Source organism: Notamacropus eugenii, chromosome 2, assembly GCF_028372415.1.
Source record: "Notamacropus eugenii isolate mMacEug1 chromosome 2, mMacEug1.pri_v2, whole genome shotgun sequence".
Lineage (NCBI taxonomy): Eukaryota > Metazoa > Chordata > Mammalia > Diprotodontia > Macropodidae > Notamacropus > Notamacropus eugenii.
Genome location: NC_092873.1, coordinates 509,577,516 through 509,603,897, shown reverse-complemented (window position 1 = coordinate 509,603,897; position 26,382 = coordinate 509,577,516). Strand labels below are relative to the sequence as shown.

The 26,382-nt window shown below is 47.5% G+C and overlaps 1 protein-coding gene across 1 annotated transcript in view; it reads left to right on the top strand.

Annotated features, from left to right (window-relative positions):
* The window catches only part of BEND5 (BEN domain containing 5), a 906,797-nt gene that overhangs the window by 839,613 nt on the left and 40,802 nt on the right, over nt 1-26,382 (top strand). Inside the window, exons 8-9 of the mRNA XM_072649372.1 lie at nt 13,836-13,950; nt 20,636-20,747. Coding sequence (XP_072505473.1) covers nt 13,836-13,950; nt 20,636-20,747 — 227 coding nt within the window. The remainder of the gene's footprint in view (nt 1-13,835; nt 13,951-20,635; nt 20,748-26,382) is intronic.

Sequence of the window (26,382 nt, the reverse complement as noted above, 5' to 3'; positions counted from 1 at the left end):
GCTTTGAAGGTCATGATAAGTCTTCAAATGAATGACCACTTTTCAGAGGTATTGTAAATAGGGTTCATTACTCAGGGCAGGAATTCAATTAAATGCCCACACAGGTCTCTTCCAACTCTGTGATTCTGTTTTTTAAAAATTCTGTGAACCAAGTCATAATTTTAGCACTACCCAGCTATTTTCTCCTTTTTGAACAAATAATGTCACTGGAAATAGTCTCTGGGAGCCCGGCGGCCTTGCTCCATCTCTAATTTCACAGCTCATTTGCTGTGTGACCTCTGGCAAGACATGTAACATCTCTGAGCATCAGGCCCTTCATCTGTAAAACAGGAATAAAAGCCCTGGCGTCAGCTTCCTCTGTACACTGGGGACAAGAGGGAGGAGATGGAGAGAGCAGAATTAAGGGCAATGGGGATTCAGTTCCAAAGGCTTAATTGGATGTCAAGGTGGCAGGAATCTTGGAGGGCCTCCACACCAAAACGTTTATTCAAGAGATGTAACCAAGGCCCCCAGAGGGGAATAACTTTGTAGGGTCAAATGTGACATGGTGGAGCCCAAGACTCATTCGAACTGCAGTGACCTTCAAGAAAAAGAGCGCAAGGAAGATCATCCAAAGAATGTGCTTTCCAAAAGTAGAATGAGCCTGCTGCCCCAGGAGGTAGTGAGCACCCCATTATGGGAGGGCTCCAAACAGACAGAGGTCCTTGCCAGGCAGATTATATAATGGACTCCTATTCAAATGGAGGTTGGATTTGGTGACTTCTATGGTCAGCTCTAAGGCTCAAGGGTGCTGTGATCTTGTATTCCATGGTGGGTGGATGGGTAGAAGAATGGATGGATGATGGATGGATAGATGGATGGATGGATGGATGAATGGATGGGTGAAGCAGTGATTTTTCAAAAAATGGAAGTAGAGAACAGGAAAGGTAGGAAAACAGTGATTCCCCTTACCAAGAAGACAGGGAAGAGCTCATGCCAAGATGAGTCACTGGCAGATAGTCTTTAAGAAGGCAAAGAAGGGTTGTGGAGCTGGGCACATGTTGAATGCCTGAGATTGAATGCCATAAGAATGCCAAAGACTTGGGGAGGCTGGGCCAGCTCTGGCATATAATCCTAGGCATTCCTTCAGGTACAGCTCCTTCCTGGAGCATCTAAGACCATAATCATGGAACTTCAAGCTCCCCTCACTCCTGACATTCTATATTATATGTTTTACATTCCCTCCCAGCTCTGACCTTCCCTGTTCTAAGGCCCCTCCCAGCTCTGACATTTTCTGCTCCAAGTTTTATGTCCTCCAGACTCATAGCTGGGGGGATAAGAAAGAGTTTGGGATCTTCCCCCTACCAGGTGTAAGGGAAAGCTGATTTTTCCATACTGTTCCATTTAGAGATCTACTTCCACTCCCCTTCTCAGTTCACTTTTGAACCTCAGAATCACAGAATTCCCAAACTGGAGGAAGCCCCAGAGCCATCTATTTCAACTGGTCTATAATGGGTCAAGAATTCTGCCAGTGATATCCCCAAGTGGCCAATCAGCCTCTGCTTAGAGACCTCCCTGGAGGGGAGCTCCCTCCTCCCTGAGGCTCCCAGGCCACATAGGGGCAGCCTCATGCTCAGGGAGTCTTTCCTCACCTCTAGTCTAACTTCGCATCTCTGTAACATCCTTTCTCACTCTCCCTCCACCAGGGATGCTGGTTTTGCCCTCTAGGACCAAAGCAGAATAAATCTTATTTTTCTTCCTTAAGACAGTTGGTCACATAATTCAACAACCATCCATTTCTACCTGAGTTTTCTCTGGCTAGGCACTCAAGAATTCATTGACCTTGTCTAAGGTCACAAGGGCTATTTGTGGCAGACCTTGAGGTCAGATCCAAGTCCTCAGATTCCCAACCCAGCCCTTTCTCCACTGCACCAAGAATAGAGGATGGGGATTCCTGTATCAGATGTGAGTCAGGAGAGATGCCTTGTGAAGTTCCTTCTGGATCTCTTAAAAATTCCATTCTTCTGTGATGATTAGATCTAGCCCCAAGAGGAAGTCCTTAAAAAGTGTGGAGGTTCTTCGGAAAGGGGAAGAGAGAGGAAGGAGACATGCCTGCTTGATGGAATTAGCAACAAGGGGAGGGAAGGGGTGGGATTGGACCCTGGCCTGAATGCTGATCTCCTTGGGAATTCAGACCCCGGCTCTTTACATATAACAGGCACCAAAGCAATGTCTGATTGCATTTGTGCAACTAGTTTTAGAGAGAGAAGCAGCCAGGAGGGAGAACGGAACTTTGGAATAAGAGTCTGGACCCTTGGGTTCCTATAGGTTGAAGAGATTCAACCAGGAGAAGAGATTTGGGCAAGACATGCTACTAGATAGAGCCAAGTACACATCAAGTTGTGGCACTTAAGGTCTGCCTATTTCATTTCATTTTCTTTCTTTTTTCTTTCTTTCTTTTCCTCATTTCATTCCCAAATTTAGGGCTACAGAACCTCAGGAATGAGAGGGATTCTTGAGGCCCACCTCCTTTTTTGACAGAAGGGGAAACTGAGCTGAGGAACAAGGATTAGCCTTGGTCTGTCCATCTCCAGGGGACAAAGGCAGGACTGATGAGGGGGAGGGGCCAAGATGATGTCAAGGTCAATGTCAAGAAAACTCTCCAACCATGAAAGCGTCTGGAAGGGAATGGGCTGCCTTGGGAAGATGAGGGGATCTTCTTGATGGTCAGCCATTGAGGTTAGAGGTCTCCACTGGTTAGGCATATTTTAGTGGGGTTTTCTTCCTGTATGTTGGACTCATTGGCTGAGAGGGGCCCTTCCTACCCTCAAATTCAGTTATTCTGTGTCATCGGACATTTACCTCACTTATCCATTGTGTGAAGTAGAGGAAGTCGCTTCTTGAAGCCTCAGTTTCCTCCTCTGTAAAGCAAGTGTAACTGAATCTGTGCTACTTCACAGAAAAAGTCTACTGTAGACTTTAAAAGTATGATCTTAAAGCATGTTATCTCATGTTGTCAGAGCTAGGAGAGACCTTAGAACATGGAACAAAGAATATCAGAGCTCCAAAGCCTTCTGATGCATTTGGCATATTTCACCCCTCATATCCTCTGGCCAGTCTTAGGAGGGGCAGCCTGGAGGGAGGTAACCAGGTTCCCTACATTTTGTCTTTTTTCCCCACTTTCTCTCTTCTCCCCACTGAGAGAAGGTGGTCCAACTGAGTCATCTGGCTTCCCCCAAATCTCCACAATCCAAAACAGCAATGGGGAGGAGATAAAAGCAGTAAGGGGCAGGGGAATCTACAATGACAATTTTCTGCCAGGCTCAGAAACCTGGATGGAGGCCTGGGGACACTGGACAGAGCTGTGCTCTCAGCCCCCCCCCCCCCCCCCACTCCATCCCAGCTGTCTGTGTCCTGGCCCAGCTTCAAGGGCAAGGTGACCTCCTTCAGTCCTCGACAAGCTCCAGGCCTCCCTCCCCCTCTTTGTGTGAGGCTTAGATCTTCATTTCTAATCTTTCCTCTGCCCCTCATTTATTCTTCCATCCATCCATCCATCCATCCATCCATCCATCCATCCATCCATCCATCCATCCACCCATCCATCCATCCATCCATCCATCCATCCATCCATCCATCCATCCATCCAACACCTAGGCAGATCCCTTGTATCCATCTCTGGGTCTGGAGGAGATGTTACAATTCATTCCTGTTCCCATGAAATTTACAGTCCAGAGACAATGATGATATTGATAACTCCCATTTCTATACCTTTCCTTACAGCTTACAAAACTCATCAGAATCACCTCAGCTCCCATTCAGTCTACACTCTTTTCAGCCTGTTAAAGGTATAGTGGAAAGGAGCCCTGGATTTGGAGTCAGAGGTCCTGGGTTCAAATATTGGTTCTACTCTCCATGTGACCTTGGGCAGGTCCCTTTCCCTCTCTTGACCTCAGTTTCCCTTTCTGTAAAACATGGGGGCTGACCTAGAGGATACTTCTTGTCCCTCTAGCTCTCTAGTACGAAGTTTGCAAATGAAGTGAGGCTGGGCAGACCTCAATTCTCCCAACAGGGGGCCAGGGCAGTTGGCAAAATTGAATTCCTGTCACTTAGACCATATGTTCCTCGTGACTCACAGTCCCACTGCTTGTCAGCATCTCGGCTGTAACACTGGGGCAGAGCCTCCCCATGCTGCAGGCTGAAGGTAATGATCCGGAAACCAAGGCTTAAATACTATTTAAAGGGGCCCTGCCATGAATCTCTTGTGTGGGTTTACCTCTCCTAGCCCCACCTCTTGAAGCAGGCAGGCCAGTCTAACCATTCCATTCCCCTGATCAGACCCCCTTCAGTGAGACCTCATCATATGCTGGAGAAAACAGAGAGGCAGTGTGACCCAGTGACTACCATACGGGACTTGAAAATAGATAGTAAGTCCCTTTCCTTTTATGGTCCTCAGTTTTCTTTTCTTTTGGGTGTTGGATGTTGGACTGAATAATCTTAAAAATTCCTTTCTACTGTAAAATCTCTGGTCCTTTGTGTCTCCATGGGGAGAGTCTAACTATGATGCTATGAGCCCCAACAGGTGCATTTACTTTTAATAGTCAGCCACCAGATGCAGTTAGCTGTAAAGCAAAGGGATTTATACTAAAGTAGCATAATAAGAATAGTAGCTTCCAATATCCTTCTTCCCCACATTGACTTGGGGCATTTTGTCCACAAATATACTGAGCTTGATGGCTATAGTAAGTACACACTGGTGGAAAGGCACATATGTGCTGAACACACATGGCCAAGGTAACTCATTCCTCTGTCATTGCAGTGCCCCAATGGTCTTCCTTTTCTGAGGGTGTCCTCATGATGCTCCACCTTTGGAATAGGTCTCTGCTAGGCAGGTTACTTAGCTGAGCTCCCTGAACCTTCTCTTTTCCCCGGCTCAATTCACAGCCACCAGGGTTAGTTCTACCAGAATCTACAACTGCTTCTCTTCTCATACTCACCTCCAATGACTCTGTCTGTCTCTTTGTATCTCTCTATGTCTCTGTCCCTCTTTCTCTCTCTGTCTGTATCTCTATGTCTCTGTCCCTCTTTCTGTCTCTCTGTATCTCTATGTCTCTGTCCCTTTTTCTGTCTCTGTCTGTATCTCTATGTCTCTGTGTTTCTCTTTCCCAGCTGGATATGTTGTCTTCCACAGTTTGAGCAGTCTTGCTGATGGTGAGGGGGGCGGGGTAGAAGAGGGAGAAATCCCCCATCTCTGACCTTTCATCACAGGGGGCAACTTTACATAGCTGTACCTCAGGGCTGGCCAACAGGACAAGGCCAGTCTATTGCTAGTTGGAAGAAAGCTTTCTCTCTGTTTCCATTCTGGAGAAGTCTTTCCTATTTTGTAAAGGGGTAAGAGTATAGGTATATGTGTGTGCTTTGTTCTTCACATGAACACCCAGTCTCTGTGTTACCTGTCTCCTTCTCTTCCTCCTCCCCACCCTTCCTCACACAGATAGAAGGCTCTAGCAGAATGGCAGCTCTTGGGATGTATTTGTCCCTACCTCCCCTGTACTTAGTAAATGCTTGTTGACATTACCGAAGTGCTTGTAAACTGTATTCTGTAAACCAAATCACCTTTTTCTGAACCTCAGCTTGTTCTCCTATAAAATGGAGGTAAAATCCTTGCCCTTTCTAACCTACCTCAGTGACCTGTCCAAGATGCCACAGCCAGCAAGCTTCCAAGCTGAGATTTGTACCCGGATCACCCAACATCACCTCTAGTGTAATTGTCATTACACCTTGGGTATTCTGTCTGGCCTAAGAGGGCAGAACTAGGATCACCAGGGTTTGAAGAGGCCTACTTAGGAGACCTACCCCAAATGGAAATGGGCTACCACAGGAGGGGATGAGCTCCCCATCACTCAGCATCTGCAATACATTTTTGTTGAACTGAATCTCAATAGATAGACCAACCATTTCACATCTGTATTTTCCTTGGATGCCTATTTAGTAACCTGGAGTATGGCCTGAGTTAGGGTTCGAATTCTGACTGTCACTGACTTTCTATGTGACCCTGACCTAATCCTTTGCATGCTCTGAGTCTTGGTGTCTTCTTCTGCAAAATGAAGAGGTTAGAGCTCTTGTTCAGTCACCTGTGAATCAGAACCTGGTCTTTGATCTCTCTGTCCTTCTCAGCCTAAACCTGTCTCATTGGCCACCCTTTGTTTGCACACAGCCTAAAGCTGTTATGAAGGTTGCTTTTGCCTCAGGACCCTGACTCTTTGTAGACAGAGGACCAGGACATCATCATCATCACCATCATCTTCACTATAATCACAGCAGCTACCTGCAGTTTTCCAGGCACTGTGCTGAGCACTTTACAGTTATTATCTCATGTGATCTTCACAACAGCCCTGGGAGAGAGGGGCTGTTATTATCCCCATTTTGCAGATGAGGAAACTGAGGCCCAGAAAGCCAATAGTGACAGGTCTAGGACAAAACCCAGGCTCATGCCACACAGCTAAAGAAACATCCTATGTAGTACACCCATCCCACCCCCAGGTCCATCCCCACTAATAGGATCAAGAGATTTTGAGAGACCCTTGAGTGATGGGGAGCTCACTACCTCATAAGACCAACTGTTTTGTAATCTAATAGCTCTGGTGGTTGGAGATCTCAGCCTCATGTCAAACTTCCTTCTCTCTTCCCCCTCATTGCTTCTAGCTCTGCTCTGACTTCCAGGATCTCACAAACATGGATAGTTTAAGATCTAGGGTCCGAGGATCTGAGTTTTAATCCTATACTTACCATGTAGGATCTTAGTGGCCTTGGCCAAATTACTTCCTCTCTCTCTCATTGATTCTCTATCCCACTCTCCACTGTTGCCCTTTAATGGAGGATAAAATTGAGGAAGAGGAAGAAGGACAGGCTCTGAGATATACTTGTCACAGATGGAAGAGTGGGGGTTCAGACTAGGGCCGAATCTGGGACCCTTGCCTTGGCTCACACTTCTCTTCCATCCCTTTGAGAGCAGGAGCTGCTGGAGGGTTAGAGTATGGCAGGCAGTTGGAGCTTCCTCTCCCTGATAAGTCCCCAATAAGATGACCTTGGGCAGCCAGCGAGCGCCTCTGTCCTCACTGTTTCCATCTGTCTGAGAGCCCAATTCCCACCCCCTACCTGTCTGGCCCGCTGTTGTTCGAATGAATGAAGTCTGGAGGGGGAGTACTTGGACACAGCCAGAGGAAAGCAGCTGGTTCTGGGCTCCAGGACACCTTGGGCTGTTGGGGGCCAGCCAGTCCCAGCAGCGCCCTTTTCAGAACACTCTCCAGTCTAGGACCCCACGTGCTAGGCTGTCTTGAATCTTAGCACTAGAGGGCCTTTCAAGGTCACATGGAGTCCTGGGCTGCCAGATCTGGGAGGAGCCCCAGAGGACTCCTAGTCTAGACTGGGCCTCAGAGCCTAGCTCTGCCCCTTCCTCACCTCTGCATCCTTGAGTCTGTCCTTCTCTGCACCTGCTCCCTCCTCTGTTAAACAAACTGGGCACTAGACCCCACTAGGGTCCCTTTTAGCTCTAAAGCCTGCACTCCTATGGACTGTATGATTTTTACCAATGGAGAAAGTGTAGCTAAAACCCATGAAACCATAGAAGCTCAGAATCTCTGAAATGGAAGGGGCCTTAGATGGCATGGGGCCAGTCTTTTATCCAGTGCAGCCAGCCTGACAGGAGAGTGTGTCAGACTCATATATCCAGTGATGGGGAGCTCACTACCTCATATGACCAACTGTTTTGTAATCTAATAGCTCTGGTGGTTGGAGATCTCAGCCTCATGTCAAACTTCCTTCTCTCTTCCCCCTCATTGCTTCTAGCTCTGCTCTGACTTCCAGGATCTCACAAACATGGATAGTTTAAGATCTAGGGTCCGAGGATCTGAGTTTTAATCCTATACTTACCATGTAGGATCTTAGTGGTCTTGGCCAAATTACTTCCTCTCTCTCTCATTGATTCTCTATCCCACTCTCCACTGTTGCCCTTCCCAACCTCTCATGGCTCTTCTCTTACCCCAGATCTTTTCCTCCTGTATTTCACTTAAACATTTGAGGCCATTTCCCTAGAGCTCTTGCTGACATCACCCCGAGTTTATCTTCTTTTTCCCTTCAGCCTCTGATATAGGCACAGTTCTCCTGGCCAAGACCAGCCCCTTGTTCCAGCAGATTGTCCCCTCTGTCTTCTTCCCTCTCTCAATAATCTTCTGTCTCCCTATCTATGCATCTCCATCCTTAAAAAGATTCTCTCAATTCATCCATTTTGGGTAGGCTTCTTTGGATTTTGATCTTCCCCTCTTGGTTAAATGCCCTGAGAAAGATACCCACACCCTCTGCCTCTACTTCCTTTCCTCTCACTCTCTTCTAAACTCTGGCTTCTTTCCAATGGAAATTGCCAAGGGTCTCTGAGGTCATCTCATCCAACCCCCTCATTTGACAGGTGGAGATAGTGAGCCCCAAGCATGATACATGACTTGCTTGGGGTTACATTTGAGCCAAGACTCAAGCTCAGGTCAATCCCAGCTGCCATACTTGCTCCTAGGGCACCTCCTTCCTTTTCTCAGTCCTCATCTTTCTCTGCCTTTTGATCACCCCCTCCTCCTGGACACTTTCTCCTCTCTGCATTTTCCAGATGCGGCCTTCTAAATTCTCCTTCTAGCAACCTAATTGTTCCTCCTCAATCTCCTTGGCTGGTTCTGCATGCAAATCTGCCTCCCCAGGGGGTGTCCCTGAAAGTTCTATCCTGGGTCTTGTTCTCTGTTCTCTCTATCCTATGTCACTCAGTGATCATCTCTATGAAGAAGATCCCCATATCCATTCCCCTATCCCATATATCCAGCCCTGACATCTCTTCTGAGCTGCATTCATACATCTTAGAGTGGATGTCCCATAGCCATCTCAGATCCCCCATAGCCAAAACAGAGCTCATGATCTTTTCTCCAAACTCTCCTCTTTTGTGAACGTCCCCCTTTGCATTGAGAGTATCACTGTCCTTTCAGTCACCTTGGCCTGCAACCTTGATGCCATCTTAAAAGCCTTGCACTCACCCCACAGAGCCAGTGTCTTCTCAGATCTTGTAATTTTAGAATATCTGTCATATATATCCCCATCTGATGTCCTCATCACCTTTGACCCAGACTATTGTAGTAACCTCTTAATGGGCTTCCCCATTCCAAATACTCCTCCACACCCAGGCCAAAGTGATCTTTCTGAAGTGTAGGTGTGACTATGTCACCCTCCTCACCCTCCCACCCCCAGCCCCATTCAGTAAACTCTAGTGACCAATGATTATCCCCAGGCTCAAATATAAAGTCCTTTGTTTGGCTTTAAGCAGCCTTTACATCTTGGCCTCTTCCTGCCTTTCTAGTCTTCCTGCATTTTATTCCTCTCCATGCACTTTGCAGTCCAGCCTCACCCATGTCTTTGCTGTTCCTCACACCTGAACATCCATATCAGTGTTTCACTTTGCCACTGGCAACATGTCCCCAATGCCTGGGACACTGTCCCTTCTCCCCTCTAAGCTTCCTAAGACTCAGCCCTAATGGCATCTTCTCTAGGAGAGCTTTCCCCATCCTCCATCACTACCCCAGGTGCTAGTGCCCTCCTCTCAGATCATCTTCCATCTACACTGCACTATCTTGTATTTGCCTAGTCATTTACACCTCAGGCCCAGTTAGAATGGGAGCTCCTTGAGGTCAAGGGCCCAGCATGGGGTAAGTACTTAATCAATGCTTATTGAATGGCTGACTTCACTCATCCATTACTGTGTTTCCTCACCTCAAAACTGAATAGGTTGGGCCAGATATCCTTTGGGCTTCTTTTCACTCTAGAGATGCTGTAGTTCTAGGTCTAGCTGAAGATCCTGATTTGAAGGAGGAAATGCTATGTTAGTGGCCAAGCCAGAGCTGGAGCCAGGGGCATGTGTAGAAGAAGAAAGCCAGACTTTGGAGTCAGGGAACTAGGGATGAAATCCTTGCTCTGTGACCTTCTATAAGTCACAACCTCTCTGGGTCTATGTCTTCTGCAGAATGAAGCAGTGGGGTCTCCATGACGGTGGAGGGTACTATGGGCCAGGTGGGGAGTCACAAACACAGGGGCTGGGGGAGAGTGGAAGACTTTCTATGAAAGGCCCGGGGATCCTCCCGGCAGAAGAAGTCAGGGAAAGCTCACCAGTGAGAGCAGAATTGGCTTGGAGGGCAGAGGGAAGGCTATTGTGTTTGAAAGAGCGGATTCAATTGCTTAGGCCGCCTGAGGGTCGGGGAAATGGTGTAGGTGGGTCCTACAATCTTCAAAAAGCCAAAGGAATAGGAATCCCAGAATGTCAGAGATGAGAAGGACCCCAGAGGTCACCCAAGTCAACTTCCGCCTGAGCACAAATCCCTACAGCCACCTCTGCAGGCAGCACCTTCCACCTTTGGACAGTTCCCAGGCTTAGGACAGTCTTCAAGCTGAAGGCCACCTTTCTATGAGCCCACACATGCTGCCCCTTCCTGGTCTTGGCCTTTACAGTCAAACAGAACAACCCTTTGGATTCTTGAAGACAGTTGTTATGTCTCCCTTAAGACCTCTCTTCTCTAAGATAACCATCCCTGGTTCCATCAACTGATCCTCACGTGATGTGGACTTGAGGCCCTTCACTATGCTCGTAGCCATCTTCTGAATGCCAATGTCCCTTCTAAACTGTAGTGCCCAGAACTGAATCCAGCCCTCTAGCTGGGGCCTGACCACAGGAGAGAACAGTGTATCTATCAGTTCTTTATCCCAGGACACCTCTCTTGATTACCATAGTATTTTGGTATCACCAAAAGTATTTTGGCTTCCCAATGATACCCTTGATTCATACTGAGCTTGTGGTCCATTCAAGTCCCCAGATCTTTTTCAGACAAAGTATTGTCTTTGTTTTCTCCTCCCTGTTGCCATCTTATACTTTGAAGTCATATTTTGAACCCACGTATAAGACCTTATATCCATGTCTTCATGCCCAGGGTTGTATGTTATGCCTGACTTTGTGCTATCTGTGTCCCCTTAGGGTTTGCAGAGGACTCCAGGAGTCTGAACAGGAGAGATGACTAGGCCCAGGGAAGTAGTAGCAAAGTCTTCAAGGGAAGTAGGGAAGCCACCCCGTATGGATCCAGCCCATCTAGTCAGTTCCCAGAGATGTGGATGAAAAGCTTTAGGATGTGACTGAAGGAGCCCTAGATGTGGAGATGAGGGCCAGAATTCAGATCTTGGCTCTGCTACATGCCACATGGGACTATGAGCAACCTCCTACCCTCTCTGACCTCAGTTTCCCTACTTGTAAAATAATAATGATAATGATAACACTAGCTAGAATAGCCATAGCACTTTCAGGTTTGCATATGTCATCTCATGGGATCCTTATCAGCTGGGTGACCCGGTTAGCCTTATTATCCTCATTTTACAGATGAGGAAATGGGGTTGTTGTGGGCATCAAGTGAGATAGCAGCTACAAAGAAGCTCCCCAGCTTTAAGCCATTCTCTCAGTGTCAGCTATTCTTACCTCCAACAAGTGCTTCAAAGGTGTGCTCCCCTGATTTGGACCAGTTCTACTTGTTAGGAAGCTTTTCCTTCTATTAAGGTAAAAATCTGCCTGGCTCTACCCCCTGGGGCCATGCAGGGAAATGACCAGCCCTTTTCTGGTTACCTGGATCCCTACGGATATATTCTGTGCTTCTCCCTGCCCCCACCCCCCACTCCCTCCTCACAGGTCATAAGCCCATCACACACTACCTCTCCACTGCACTGGGGGGCTGAGCAAAATTTTGGTTTGCAGTATCTGCTTTGGGATTCTGTGGAGACAGTGGTGTCCCATGCTTCTCAACCACACACCTGCTGAGACAAGGCAAAAGGTCTTGCCTGAGGGCCAGGGGCAGGGTCCAGGCTACCAGTGGGGAGACAGGAGAGCAGGCTAAGAAATGCCCATCTCTGTTGAGGGCTATGCCGTAGGATTTAGGGCTGAAGAGACTTTGGATATCTAGTGCAACTCAATCATTTTTACATATTAGGGAACTGAGGCCTGGAAGGGGCATAGCCAAAGCTGGCCAGCTAGTGGAAATGTGATTCACTTCCAGGTTGCTTTCCACAGCCACCACATATGTTAGGGCTAAACAGAATGGAGGACCTCAGGTCCTGGAGTGGGCCACTAATGAGTGACTCTTTTGACCATGAGAGCAGATAGAGAGGGATGATATACAGACAGAAACCCATATCCCTTTGGGGATCTGGCTTGGCTTAGGATTCCAGGCCTGGCTGGTCTGAGGTCAGGCACCCATTAGGAGACAAGAGCCAACATGCTATCTCTTTGCCTGCTGAGCCCACACCAAAGCAGATTTCCTAATTTATTTGTTGGTCTGCATCTAAAAATAAGAGTTTGCTGGTAAACAGGAAGGGTAATGATGCCAGCCGCCCTCGTTAGTGGCTAATAATTGCTTAATTTGTCCAGTAATTGACCTGGGCTCCCAGCTCGGCCTGACATCATATTGCAGGGTGCTCAGCAAGCCAGGTCCTGTTAATGTTACCTTCGAGAGGGCTTCTGGAAGCCGAGCTCCTCCGTGCCCAAAATTTCCTCTTCACAGATGAGCAGATTAATTGGCCTGCCAATTAGGCAGCTATTAAAAGCAGGGGGAGAGGATGAAAGAAAGAAGGCAGCTGCCCAACCAGCCAGGGGGAAGGTCTGGATCTGCTGCCCGACCTGCGGCCAGACAGCTGGACAGAGAGATGCTACTGACCCCCATCAAAACTCCAGAGAAGCAGAGAGAAGGAAAGAGTTGGTAGAATCCCAGACCAGGGAGGCTTTTCAGACATATCTGGTCCAATCCATACTAAAGGAAAAATCGTTATTCTTCCTCCACAACACTTGAAGACAGCTATCCTGTCTGCTTCTCCCACGCCCACCTCCACTCTTCTCTGCTGGAGGCTCAATATGTCCAGTTCTTTTAGCTGACCCTTACAGGATATGGACCCCAGGCCCTCCCCACCCTGGCTGCCCTCCTTTGGACTCTATTCATCTTATCAGTGTTCTTCTTAAGTTGGTAGCACCCAGAGTAGAGCTCAGACATGGCCTGACCAGGACCAAGGACAACGGGTCTCCCATCCTTATGGACTATGCAGTCCACTGATGCATTGGCTTTTCAATTGCTCTATAACCCTGCTGACCCCATCTCTGATTTGCCTCAATAGCAAGCCACTAAAACCTTTTTACCCAGAACCATATGGGACCATCAACACAGACCATAGATTGGCAAAGCTGTAATTCACCCTAGAGGCCAGCTATTCCAATTCTCATCTTACAGGGGAAGCTGAGACTTCAGGTAGGGGAGACTTGCTCATGCTCAGGAAGTGACAGAGCCAAGAACAGAACCCAGGGCTCCTGACTCTGAGCCTGATAAAATGAAGAAATCAGCCCCTTTTTGGTGAAAGCCCTAAGTGATAGATAACATCAGGATCCCACTTCTATAGAAAGAGTAGGTGGCTACCCATACATTCCAGGGACACCAGAAGTCCACTTGCACTAACTGTGCTGCCAAATCCCTCTCCCACCTACTGGCCAATGTCTTCCAATCTGCCCTCAGACACACTTCCAAGTTGTGTGACCCTGGGCAAGTCACCTCACCTCTGTCTGCTTCAGTTTCCTCAGCTATACAAAGGAGATAACAGCACCTACCTCCCAGGGCTATTTGTACCAGAATAGATACTCCTTTCCCAGAATTGGTGCCCTCTCTACCACTGAGCCAACATGGTTACCAGTAAGGATGGCCACCATATTGGCTAGACAAGAAGCCCCTTTAACTCTGCCCCTTCCCTCCTCTTCCCAGGGATCATTGACTTCCTTGTGAGCCATCACCCAATTGCCCGAGTCCTGCGGGACCACCTGGTCTTCAAGATTGCACCAATGTTGAACCCTGATGGAGTCTACTTGGGAAATTACAGGTAAGGGATGCCCCACTGGAAAGCCCATGTATGGGAGCTTTAAGGAAAGAGAAAGAAGGAATAAAAGGATCCTAAAGCACAAGCTTTGGGCTGACCAGGACCCCAGGGGATGGTCAGCACCAGCATTGGTGGAGAGTAGCTTCAAGGTCCCACAAACCAAGTATTTCCCCTTTAAATTACAGATGAGGAAACTGAGGCTCAGATAAAGGAAATGTCCTTCCTGGCCTAAGTCACAGAGCAACTTGTGGCCAAGCTGGGATTAGAAATACTCACACATACACACACACGTACACACTCACACATACACACACAAACACTCACACACACATACACACACACACACTCACACGCACACTCACACGCACACACTCACACACACACATGCACTCACACACATACTCACACACACACACACACACACTCATACACACGTTCAGCTACATTAAGCCCCAGGTCATCCTCACAGTGGTGAGGGCACTTTGATGCCATGCAATGAGGCCTGGACTGGCTCTGGACTTGGTTCCCAGCTCTGCTGCTCCTGAACCGTATGACCCTAAGTGAGTCACTCACATTCTCTGGGATTCATTTCATTCCTCTATAGAATGAGGGTCTTAGGGTATACGACCTCTGAGGATCCCTCCATATTGAAATCTATGGCTCTAGATGCATTTCTTGTTGACCAATGGGCTGACCTTTCATACCAGAGCTCAGGGTCATCCCACCTTTCAGGAGATAAGAGCATTACAAACTGCAGGTCCTTTACCTTCTCTGCAGTGGGATGATGCATGGATTTGGTTGGGCAGCCCTTTGGGGGGCATTTTATTTCAGTTCCCTCCTCCCTAAATCTAAACATTCCTTCAAGCCCCATCTCCCTCTAATATTCTCTAAGCACCTCCTGTGTCCAGCAGGCTGGGTTTTGGTTCTGGAAATATAAAGATGTTGGCTCAGACCTTGCTCTCAAGGACATGAAGGGATGTCAACTCCCCTGCACTGTCAGAGGTGTGAATTGTCCTGGCCACAAGTGTCCCTGATATGTGCCTCCTCATGTATGTTCACTGATCATGTTTGTTCCCTCCTTGTGTGCTCCATGGTCATGACTGCTCTTTGCATGTGTGCCCTTCCCTGTAGGTGCCATGGCAACCCAGGGAAGATTATACCCCATGTGCACCTGGCAGAGGGAGCAGAGTTCCTTTCATTTTATTTATTATGCTGTTTGATTAAAAGAAGTAGTGAGAAATAGTAGATAGAAAGCTGACCTCAGAGTCATGAAAACCTGGGTTCGAGTCTTACCCATGACACATTCTTGTTGTATGAGCAAGCACCTTATGCTTTCAGTGCTCTGAACATCTGTCTATAATAATAATTAGCAGTGAAAGTGGGTAGAGGAAGTTTCCTTATCCAGGAGTTTCCTGGATTAATGAAATCACAGGTCTAATCTCAACCCCAATTTGAGTAAATATCTTTTGTTTGAACTAATGTAGCCTCTGTCTGTTCAGTAAAAGTACAGTTATCAGTGGGGGCTCATGAGCTATGGTTTTGAGGAGGTGCAAACACACAGAGTGCCTCAGACTTGGAGCCATTATTCTGGAGCACCTCCACATGAGAGGAAGTGAGCCTACCTTCATGTATTTGGTTTTTTGTGGCTTTCTACATGATATGGGAAAGCCTGGTATCTGGACTCTGAGGATCAAGGGTTGACTCTTGGCTGTGCTCCTCACTACCTGAGTGACCTTTAGAAAGTCACTTACCCCTCTAGTCTTCATGGGGTTGTGGATTTGATACTAGAATGCATCTCAGAAGTCATCTAGTCCAATCCCCTTATTTTATAGATGGAGAAACTGAGTCCCAGGGCATTAAAGTGTCTTCCCCAACATATGAAGAGGCAGAACTGGTATTCAAACCCTGGTCTCCTGCTCCAAATCCAGGCATCTTTCCACAACAGCTCTAAACTTATACACCTGTGCTACTAGGTGGGGGTGAATCATTGGAGGCAGGCAAGGGTTGGTTGGGGATAGACTTTATCAAAAAGCACAGGATCTGTGAGATGACCTTGGTGAGACCCATTTGTTGGAAAGGGGAAGCTTGTAAATGAGTCATGTCCCTCCCTAGATGGATATAATTCCCCAAACCCTCTGACAAAGTCTGGAACCTTGCTGGTTCAAGAGGGTCCTTCAGCGATGCAGATTAAAGCCCCTCCAGATCTGACCATCTTCCCTATTGAGTCTGCCACGGGGGCAAGGGAGGCATCCCCAAATTTGCTTTCCTGTTTGAGGTCTTTTGACAACCCAAGGATTTCATGGAGCCCAGGAACCACCCAAATGTAACCTAAGACCGAATTATGAAAGAGGTTAACTTCTGATATCCCCCTCCTCCAGTAGCTATACTTCCTATCAACACCTTCAACTACATGAAAGGCAAAAAACAAACAAACAGCCCAGTGAGGAGAGCTGTCCAAAAGTGGCATGCACACCCTTAGCAGGTAGTGACTCCCCCGACCCTGATGGTGTTCCAGCAAGATGACTCCATCTCAGGGAATTCTTGGCCAGGTAGGAGCTGGACAAGATGGCCCTGGGGTGCCCTCCAACTCTGAAAGCCTGCACTTTTTTTCTCTGCCCCTTCTGTCACCGCCCCTGCTTCCTCGCCAGTTTTCTGGCAGATGAGAAATTCTGCAGCCTTGAGATCTCTTTGGGGGCCTGGCTCTTTTTATGATGACAGAGAGGCAATTACTATGGTAATGCTTCACCGCAGCCTCCCCCCTCCCCAAGCTGGGTCTGGTGGGAGGGGGCGGGGAGGGAGGTTGGGGGGAGAAGAGCTATTGCAGGGAAGGACTTCGGCCCCATTTCTATGGTAACAAAAGGTAATTGTCGTTAAATTCCAGTTAGGCAGTGGCAGCGGGAGGCCCTACCTGGCAATTATTGATTTGTTATGCCCAGAAACAGAAATAAGAGCAATATATGGATTCCGAGGTCCAGAGCTGTTTGCTTATCCCAGGCTCCGTGGAGTACACATGACAAAGACCTAATTAAGAAGAGAGATCCAGCAAAGTCATTTATCTTGTCATCTCGAGATAGAGAGCCCCCGTTTGTATGGGGAGGGTGGCTGATGTCAGATGTACGTGCTCTGAATAAAGTCTGGGTATGGTACAGCGGAGAAGTTGCTGCGTTGGGGCCAGCCCGCAGCTGGGTGACCTTGGACGGATCCCCTCCCCATTGGAGACTTTCTTTGACCCTACATAAAATGATCTTTAGGGCCCCTTCCAGTTCTGATGTTCCCTGTACTAAGGTCTTAGAATTATGGTCATAGGACTTGAATTCAAAACCCTGCTCCACTGTTTACTAGCTGTGTGACTGTGGGCAAGTGCCTTAACCTGGATAGGCCTCAGTTTCCTCATTTGAATAAGGAGTTTTATCTAGGCAGTCACTATGGTCTACCATCATGTGTTCTATGTTCTAGTCTCTCCCCATGTTCTCTTCTAAGATCTCTCCCAGTTGGAACTTGATATTTTATATTCTTAGTTCTACCTGTTCCATGTTCTAAGTTCCATCCTGGCTCTCTGACATTCCTTGTGCTGTGTGTTCTAAAGACATTTCCAGCTCAGACAGTTCCTGAGTCTGTCCTTGACCCTACAGGGCAGAATTAGGAAGAATGGCAGCTAAGTTATGGAGAAACAAATTTTGGTACCATATAGATTGGGAGCCATTGCTAGAGGACTGGGAAGGCTTTTGTCTTTCTTTGTATCCCCAGCACATAGCGTCTGGTACACCATAGGTGCTTCATAAATACTGGCTGCCTTGGTATCTTAACATATAGAGCACAACAGGTTATCAGTAAGAACTGTCCAACAATGGAAGGGGGCACCTTGAGAGGCAATGATCTCCCCATCACGAGAGGTCTTCACAACAAGCCTGACCAATGCTTTGTCCAGGATATAGTCGAGGGAATTCCTCCACATCTGGGGTGATGCCCTGGGATGCTGGCATCCAGTGCTCCAAGGAGGATAGTGGAAATAGTGGCCAAGACTTCATGTAGGTCTGGCTTGCTTGGCTCCCCACAGGACGCCTGAGGACCAGGACCATGCTCTGGGCAGAGAGACTTTAATCCCTTCTGTGAGTCCTTTGATGTCATCCATCATGCCTCCTGCCGCTCCAGAATCCTTACCAAGAAAACTCCAGATGGGACCACGAAGAGTCCGGAATGACTCAAACAACAGAACAACACACGCCCTATTGGGCAGCTAGGTGGTGCCATAGTTCATAGAGGGCTGGACCTAGCGTCAAGAAAACTCATTCTCCTGAATTCAAATACTAGCTGTGTGACCCTGGGCAAGTCACTTCACCCTTTCTGCCTCAGTTTGCTCATTTGTAAAATGAACTGGAGAAGGAAATGGCAAACCATTCCAGTATCTTTGCCAAGAAAATCCCAGTGGGTTCATGGAGAGTTGGACAGAACTGAAAATGAAATAAAAAATACTCTACAATCCAGCAATCCTGGCCCATTTGAAGTTCCTCTAAGATGACACTCCCACTTCTGTGCTTTTGCCCCAGATAATACGAATCAGGCACTCTACTAAGTGCTGGGCATACAAAGAAAGGCAAAAAACATGACCCCTTCCACAAGGGACTCCCAGTCTAATGGGATGTAGACCCGACCCTGGCCAGGACTTGGGGGATCTGGGAAGGTGCAGAGGTTCAGGGCCAACTATGGGCTACTCACTCACTGCCCTCCCTGGGAAAGATAAAGAAAAACCTGAGGGAGTGAGGAAGGTGACAGGGCTTCCAGTGCCAGCTCTGCTGCTAATTCCAAGTAGGAACCTGGGCAGAGTACTGCTCCTCTCTAGGTCTCAGTTTCCTCTTCTGTAAAAAGGGGCATTTGGGCTGGATGGCCTCTGAAGTCCCACGACAGAAACAATCTCCATATTTGGATCTCTTTTCAAAGGAAACTAACTCTCCCCTGGTTTTGTGTGTTGGCTGGGCTTGGGCTGGGCAGTGTTTGGAAGCCGTTCTAGCTCTTTTCCTGACATCCCAGTGCTCACATTCAATCTTCCCAGCCCAATGTCATTAGGAGATGATTGCCTCAATACGTGAAGAGACTACATGGAGCCAGCCACACTGGCCTGCCCAATTTCCATTTGTGACAAATGGAGAGATTCATGCAATGACTCAGCCTGTGATGAGGATTAGTCTCGGCCTGGGGCCAAGGTCAGGGCTCAGCCTGGGGCCAGGGTCAGGAAGGTTTTATTCCAGATCCGATTCTTGAATGAGAAGAAACTGATCACATTGGATAGAAAAGACAGGAACCCTGGGACCAACTGACTCTTACCTCCTAGAGAAAGTGACAGAGAAAAAGAAATCCATACTTGTTATGACAGGCCCCCCAGGTTTGGGGAAAGCAGGCTTCAGTGAGAACACACAAGGGATAAGTAGGATGACACCCGCTCTTCCCTCCCTGCCCCCTGCCCCATTATCAGGCCATGGTCTCACTGTCTGTTTATTAATCCTCTGATAGGTGAAAAAAATGAGACCTAGACAGAGGTGACTGATCCAAGGTCAGCTAGCACACTAGGAAGAGAGAGTCCCCAGCCTCCCCCTCAGGTCTGCGCTTTGTGGCATGAGCCAGCCCCTGGGCCCTTCCTCCTGGGATGAGTTGTCTCCAGTTCTCTGTGTGTCCTCTATAACTGGAGCCAGGTTTCTCTGAGGGCTGAAAGTCTAATCAAGCTACTAACCCAGGAGAGTGCTGGGCCAAAAGCAATTATTTAAATCACCTTCATGTCGGGTCTCCCAGAACAGAGCCCAGATGGCCAAGCTGTGTGTGGAGGCGGCTTCTGCCCCCATGGTGGAAGGGCATGGCATCTTCAAGGCAGACTGGGGTGTGAGGCAAGGGGAGCAGCTGAGTCTGTGAGCCCACAGGAGAGAACTCAGAGCCTGGATCCCTCCCTTCCCTGGACTGAGCTCTAGCTCATCTTGTATCATGCCCAGAGCTGGGGAGGTGCAGAGGCTCAAGTACTGATGGATATAGTTCCATGCTGTGCTTCAGTGGAAAGATCCCAGACTGATGGATTGGAGCTGGCTTCCTGTTCAAGCTCCACACTGGCTTTCTAGCCTTGGCTGGATAGACCCCTTGCTCTCTTTAAGCCTCACTTTCCTCCTTTGTAAAGTAACAAGGTTGGATCAAGTTACGTATAAGTATCCCTCCCTGTTCTGATTTTCCATGTTCTAAAGCCTATCAGGTTTTGACATTCCCAGTTCTAAGGTTCTTCCCAGCTCTGACGTATCTCTGTTCTAAATTCTAAGGCCCTCCCAGTTCTGCCATTCCATGTTCTAAGGTCCCTTCCAGCCCTGACATTTTTTTGTTCTAGATTCTAAGGCCCTCTTCGTTCTGCCATTCTGTATTTTAAGGCACATTGCTGCTTTGACATTCTCTCTTGCAAGGGCCCTTTGGCTCTGGCATTTCCAGCTCTAAAGTTCCTCCCAGCTCTGATATTTCTCTGTTCTAGCTTCTAAGGCCCTCCTTCCACTTCTTGTCCCACTCTGACATTCCATATTCTAAGGCCCTCTAAGCTCCCTCCCAGGGTTGCCCTGAGACATCTGGGTAAAGCTCTAGCGGCCCCTCCTGGGCTGCTGCTCTGTGCCCAACTGACTTTCTTCTCTCAGGCCCTGCCTGATGGCTGCTCTTGGCTTTTTTCCAGGTGCTCCCTGATGGGGTTTGACCTGAATCGACACTGGCTGGACCCCTCCCCATGGGCCCATCCGACTCTGTATGGGGTGAAGCAGCTCATTATCCAGATGCACAATGACCCGGTGAGTGATAACCAAACATAACTATGTTCCCTCTGCCTCAGGATGGGGCAGGGGCAGAGATGGGGTGGTGGCCATTGTAACAAAACCATAGCCAGGAATTCTGGCCGGTACTAAGGCAGATTTAGCTGAGGGGGAAGGAGAGATGTCCGTGAGAGACCTCAGATCTCATGGCCCCGCAGGCAGGGGGCCTGAGAGGTTGGGGAGGGATCAAGGTAGGGCCAGAGGTAGAAGATCTCACTGAGGCATCAGCCACTGCAGAGAAGAAGCACCAATTCAGCTGTTTCTACATAGTTCCTTGATGAGACCAAGCCCTGGTTGGCCGCCTTTCATTACAAACTCTATTTTGGAACATTCCACCAGGGATGGTACCTAGAGAAACATGGACTTGTTGCCTCTGTCCCTGGAGAACTCCATGGGGCTGGCATGCCAGTGTTCTGACATGTGGGGCCTGGAGGCCGGCAGGGAGCAAGGGTGACCTCTCCATTGAGGGAACACTGTAGCTTTTCCCACTCATTTGGAGGCTACCTTCAGCTGGGGTATCTGGGACAGCCACGAAGTCTCTCTGTCCACACATTCATGTCTGGTCCAACTTGATCCAAGGCCAGGGGCCTAAGAAGAGGAAGGAGAACTGAGAGAGCTGGTGTTCAGAGGTTTCCAAAAGCACAGGGTCTATAGGCTCTGGTCAAGGCACACCTTCCAGGGACAGTGGCTAAGGCCACAGGGGCCGCTTCATAACAATTGCATTCCCTTGGTATTTGGGTGTTGCCACACCCCCTTATCCTGACAATTCAATCTCTCAGAGACTAAACCATTTAGTTAAGAGCAACCCACACCTCACGCAGGAGAGCTTCTGTGCCTGGGGTTGGCTTGGAGTCAGTTTAATAAAACAGGTGAAACTGATTCAAGTTTACCCTAAAAACAAGGGTGAGAGTTAAACAGTAGAGTGAGGGGGGAGGAGGAGGAAGTTATGGGAGAGGGGACTATGAATGAGAACACCTGAACTTGGCCTAGAATCCAGCTGTGATGCCCGCTCATTGAGTGACCATTGTTCTAGGAAGTGAGATCGTAGATAATTCTGAGGATACAGTGATTCATCCTGGGCATCTAGGTGGTGCAGTGGATAGAGCCCTGGACCTGAAGTCAGGAAGATCTGAGTTCAAATCTGGCCTCGGATACTTACTAGCTATGTGATCCTGGATGAGTTGCTTCACCCTATTTGCCTTGGTTTCCTCATCTGTGAAATGAGCTGGAGAAGGAAATGGCAAACCACTCCAGTATCTTTGCCAAGAAAACCCCAAATGGGGTTGCGAAGAATCAGATGCAACTGAACAGCAACCAAGTGATTCATTCAACCTATTATGTGTCAGGCCCTTGGGATACAAAGAAAAGGAAAAATAGTCCTGGTCCTCAAGGAGTTCAGTCTAAGGGGGGAGATAATGTGTCAACAATTCTGTACATACCAGATGCCTACGGGGTGAGTGGATGGAAATCTCAGATGGGGGGCATGAACAGTGGGGGGAGGGAGAACTGGGGAAGACCTCCCTCTTGGACATCTTTCTTCTTTATCAGAACATGACTTGAATAAAGAATTGCCACAGTATTCTTTAAGTGGACCTGGGAGATCATTCAGGAGAGGAAGCTGGGAAGGGAAATGTTTTGTGAAAGGTCATACAAAGTCTCATTGGCAAAAAGGGATCGAGAGCCCCAGTGTCTAGACCCCCAGTCTCATTGGCAAAAAGGAATCGAGAACCCCAGTGTCTAGACCCCCAGATTTTTTCCCCCTGACCTCCCCAAGCCCAAGTGCCTCAGGCTTTCCTCCAGCGCCCCAATGACAGACTTCAGAGGGACCATAGTCTATATTCTGCAGCCCTGCCTCCCGCCTCCCTGGGCCCCTCAGCCTCAGAAACTCCAAAAGAGATCTGGGAGATCTAGGGCCCGAACTGGGCTTCCTGCTTATCTTCCCCATAAAGGCCAGTGCCCCAAACAGCCAGGCTGTATGGCTCCTTTATTGTCCAACTCCTGGAGACCAAGTAATCAGCTTCTAGATCCACCTGGAGTTACTTGCAAAAGAGGAGGAGGAGGAGGAGAGAGACAGAGAAAGACAGAGACAAAGAGAGCGCATTTAGGGACAGAGGGAAAAACAGATAGAGACAAAGAGAAAAAGCCAGGGAAAGTGAGTGATGGAGAGATACAGCACTGCCCACCTCCAGGTGCCATTCTGCTCATACCATCTAGTCTAATCTTTACAACAGCAGACTCCTCCCCACATTCCCCACCAGTGACTGACTGTCCAGTCTGCTTGGAGACCTCCAGCAGTTAAGAGCTCACTACCTCCCAATGCATCTCATTCCATGTTGGGAGACGGCTCATTTTCTGACCCCCCCCACCTTTGTCTCTGCTCTGGGGCCAAACAGAACAGAGCTAAGTCTCTTCTGCAGAACAGCTGGGTGCTTAAAGGCAGCTGTTGTTTCCCCTTGAGTCTTCTCCTCTCCTAAACACCCTTAGCTCCTTCATCTGACCTTCATATACATCACATCCCCAGACCCTTCCCCACCCTGACTGCATTCTCCTGATCAGCTCTCCTTTCACTGAGATCTCCCGTTAGGGACATGTTCTGTTTGAGGGCTGTCTTCTATTCCAAACAAGGATTTTAGTTAGGAATCAATCATCATATCAAAGGCTTCAAAACTAGAAGAAATATTAGAACTTACTAAGCCTAACTCCTCTGTACAGATGGGAAAACTGAGGCCAGAGAAGGGAAGGGACTCACTGGAAGACATAGTTACAACCAAAGCCAGCATTTAAACCTGGGGTCTATGACTCCAGACCCAGGGCTCAAGTTTACTGTGGGGAATGATGCTCCCCTCACTCCAGCCTCTCTGCCCCCACCCACGGTACCCAGCTCCCCCAAAGAAAAATGGGGGAGCTTAGATCTCAGGGCAGGATATCAACCTCGCTCCCATAAAGCAACCATCTGCCAGTTCGAGCTCCTCCCTATCCCTCAGGCTCCCTGGAAACCAATAACCACCCTCCAGGAGACAGGATTTGATAAAAAGGGAATTAAACAGGTCAAGGGTCTGTCATCTGGGACCTCAGGCGAGGCTTGGGTTTGCTGACTTGTTTACAGCTTTTTGAGGGGAGAGCTTGTATTACAGTTTATGAAATTTGGAATTTTATAAGGAATTATTATTTTATCAACTTGAAGCCTGTGATGAGTGATGTAATCTTGATCACCTTTTTGACTCCTCTGCACAAGGCTGGGCTGGAGATTCTGCCCTCCCCACTTTTACCCACCCCCAGTTACCCTAATCCTTTTCCTCCACATGCTGCCATTGTTTTCCAAGATTCACAGGATCATCAAGCTGCAAGGAACCCCAGTAACTGAGATGAGACAGTACCTGAAGCTGGAATCTCCCTTCCCGCCCCCCCCCCCCCCCCCACCACACACCATTCCTTACAAGTGGTCAGCCTGCATCCATTTGAATACTTTTAGTAATGAGGAGCTCACTACCTATCCAGGTAGCCTGTTCCATTGTTGGACAGCTCTGATTATTGTGGGGGCTGGGAGAAAGTCTTCCTAATATTGAACCAAAATCTGCTTCTCTGTAGGTAACAAACCCTTCTATTCCTTCCCCTTCCCCCACCCCCCCTGCTAAGTGCCATTGATTAAAATTCTCTCTGAGCCCCAGCAGAAAGAAGCGTGTGGAAAGAGCTCACTGGGGGGTTTTCCAGACTTCCCCATGAATAGAGCACCAGACCTGCATTCAGAAAGACCTGAATTCAAATCCTGCCACAGATACTTACTGGCTCTGTGATTTCCCCACAAATTATTTAATCTCAGTTAGTCTCACTTTCCTCAACTGCAAAATGGAGATAATCATAGTATATACCAATAAGATCCTTGTCAAGTCACTCTGACTATAGAAATGCTAGTTTTTATTATCACAGTTACTATCATTATCTGTGAGATCCAGGAAGTCCTGGGTTCAAGCCTCTTCTGTGATCCATACGTGCTGAGCAAGGGGCTCTAAGAAAATCTCTAAGGTGACAAGTTTCAGAGAAGGTACCCATTTAGATGTAGGTAGGTGGTGCAGTGGATAGAACACTGGCCCTGGAATCAAATCCAGACACAGGCACTTACTAGCTAGTGACCCTAGGTAAGTCATTTAGCCTCTGTCTGCCTCAGTTTGCTCAACTGTAAAGTGGGAATAATAAGGTAATAATTGTAAAGCAGTTAACACAGTGCCTGGCACATAGTAGGCACTTAATAAAGGCTTGTCTCTTTCCTGTCACTGTCAGTGTGATGCAATAGCCAAGAAAGCTAATATGATCTTGGGTAGCATTTTGTTTAATTAAATTTTTCCCAAGTACATTAAATTTTTAACATTCATTTTTTCCTTTTTAATATTTATTTAATTAGTTTTAGTTTTCAACATTCATTTTTATAAGATTTCGAGTTTTAAATTTTCTTCCCTCCTTCCCTTCTCCTCTCCCCGAGACGGAATACCATCTGATATGGGCTATACATGTACAATCGTATTAAATGTACTTCCACTTTAGTCATTTAACATTCATTTTTTCAGTTTGAGTTCCAAATTCTCTCCCTCCCTCCCACCCCCACCCCTTAATAAGACAAACAATATGATAATCATTATACATGTGAAATCATGCATAACATATTTCCACATTAGCTACGTTGCGAAACAAAAACAAAAACTCTAAACAATGAAAAGCAAGAAACTTAAAGGGAGTAAAAAAAAAGTCTGCATTCAGAGTTCATCAATTCTCCCTCTGGAAGTGGGTAGTATTTTTCATCATGGGTCCCATGGAACTATCTTGGATCACGGTCTTGGTTAGAGTAGCCAAGTGTTTCGCAGTTGATCAGTGTTGCAATATCAGCTGTTACCATGTACAATGTCCTCTTGGTTCTGCTCATTTCACTTGGCATCAGTTCTTACAAATCTTCCCGTGTTCCTTTCTGAAACCATCCCCTTCGTAGTTTCTTATGGTACAATAGTGTTCCATCACATTCATATACCATAACTTGTTTAGCCATGCCCCAGCTGATGGGCCAACTCTCTTGAGATGCATTAAGAAAATGAGCATTTATCAAGTGTCTACACTGCCAGATATTGCTCTCAGAGCTTTACAAATATTATCTCATTTGATTCTCACAATAACCCTGGGAGGGAAGTGTTATTATTATCTCCATTTTACAGTTGAGAAAAGTAAGGCAAATAGAAATTAAATGACTTTCCCAGGGTCACTCGGCTAGTAAGTATCTGAGGCTGAATTTGAACTCAGGTCTATCCTAACTTCAAGCCCAGTGTTCTATCCACTGAACCATCCTGCTGTCTCTAAGCAGAGTTAACTGGAATAAGAAGATAATAGTTCCACGCATAACAGAGATAAAGAAGGAAGGGGAAAGACCTATAAGGCAATAACATAGAATCTTTTAGGAGAGGGAGCTTAAAATAGATACCATCAAAGATTAATTCCACAAGGAATTAAGAGCTAGGAAAGAAATAAATAAGTATAAGGACCATGAATCAAAGAAGAAGAGGCTAGAGAATTAATGAAGAAAACTAAGAAAGAAATCCTTTTAAGAAAAAAGGCAAAGAATTAAAAAAACACC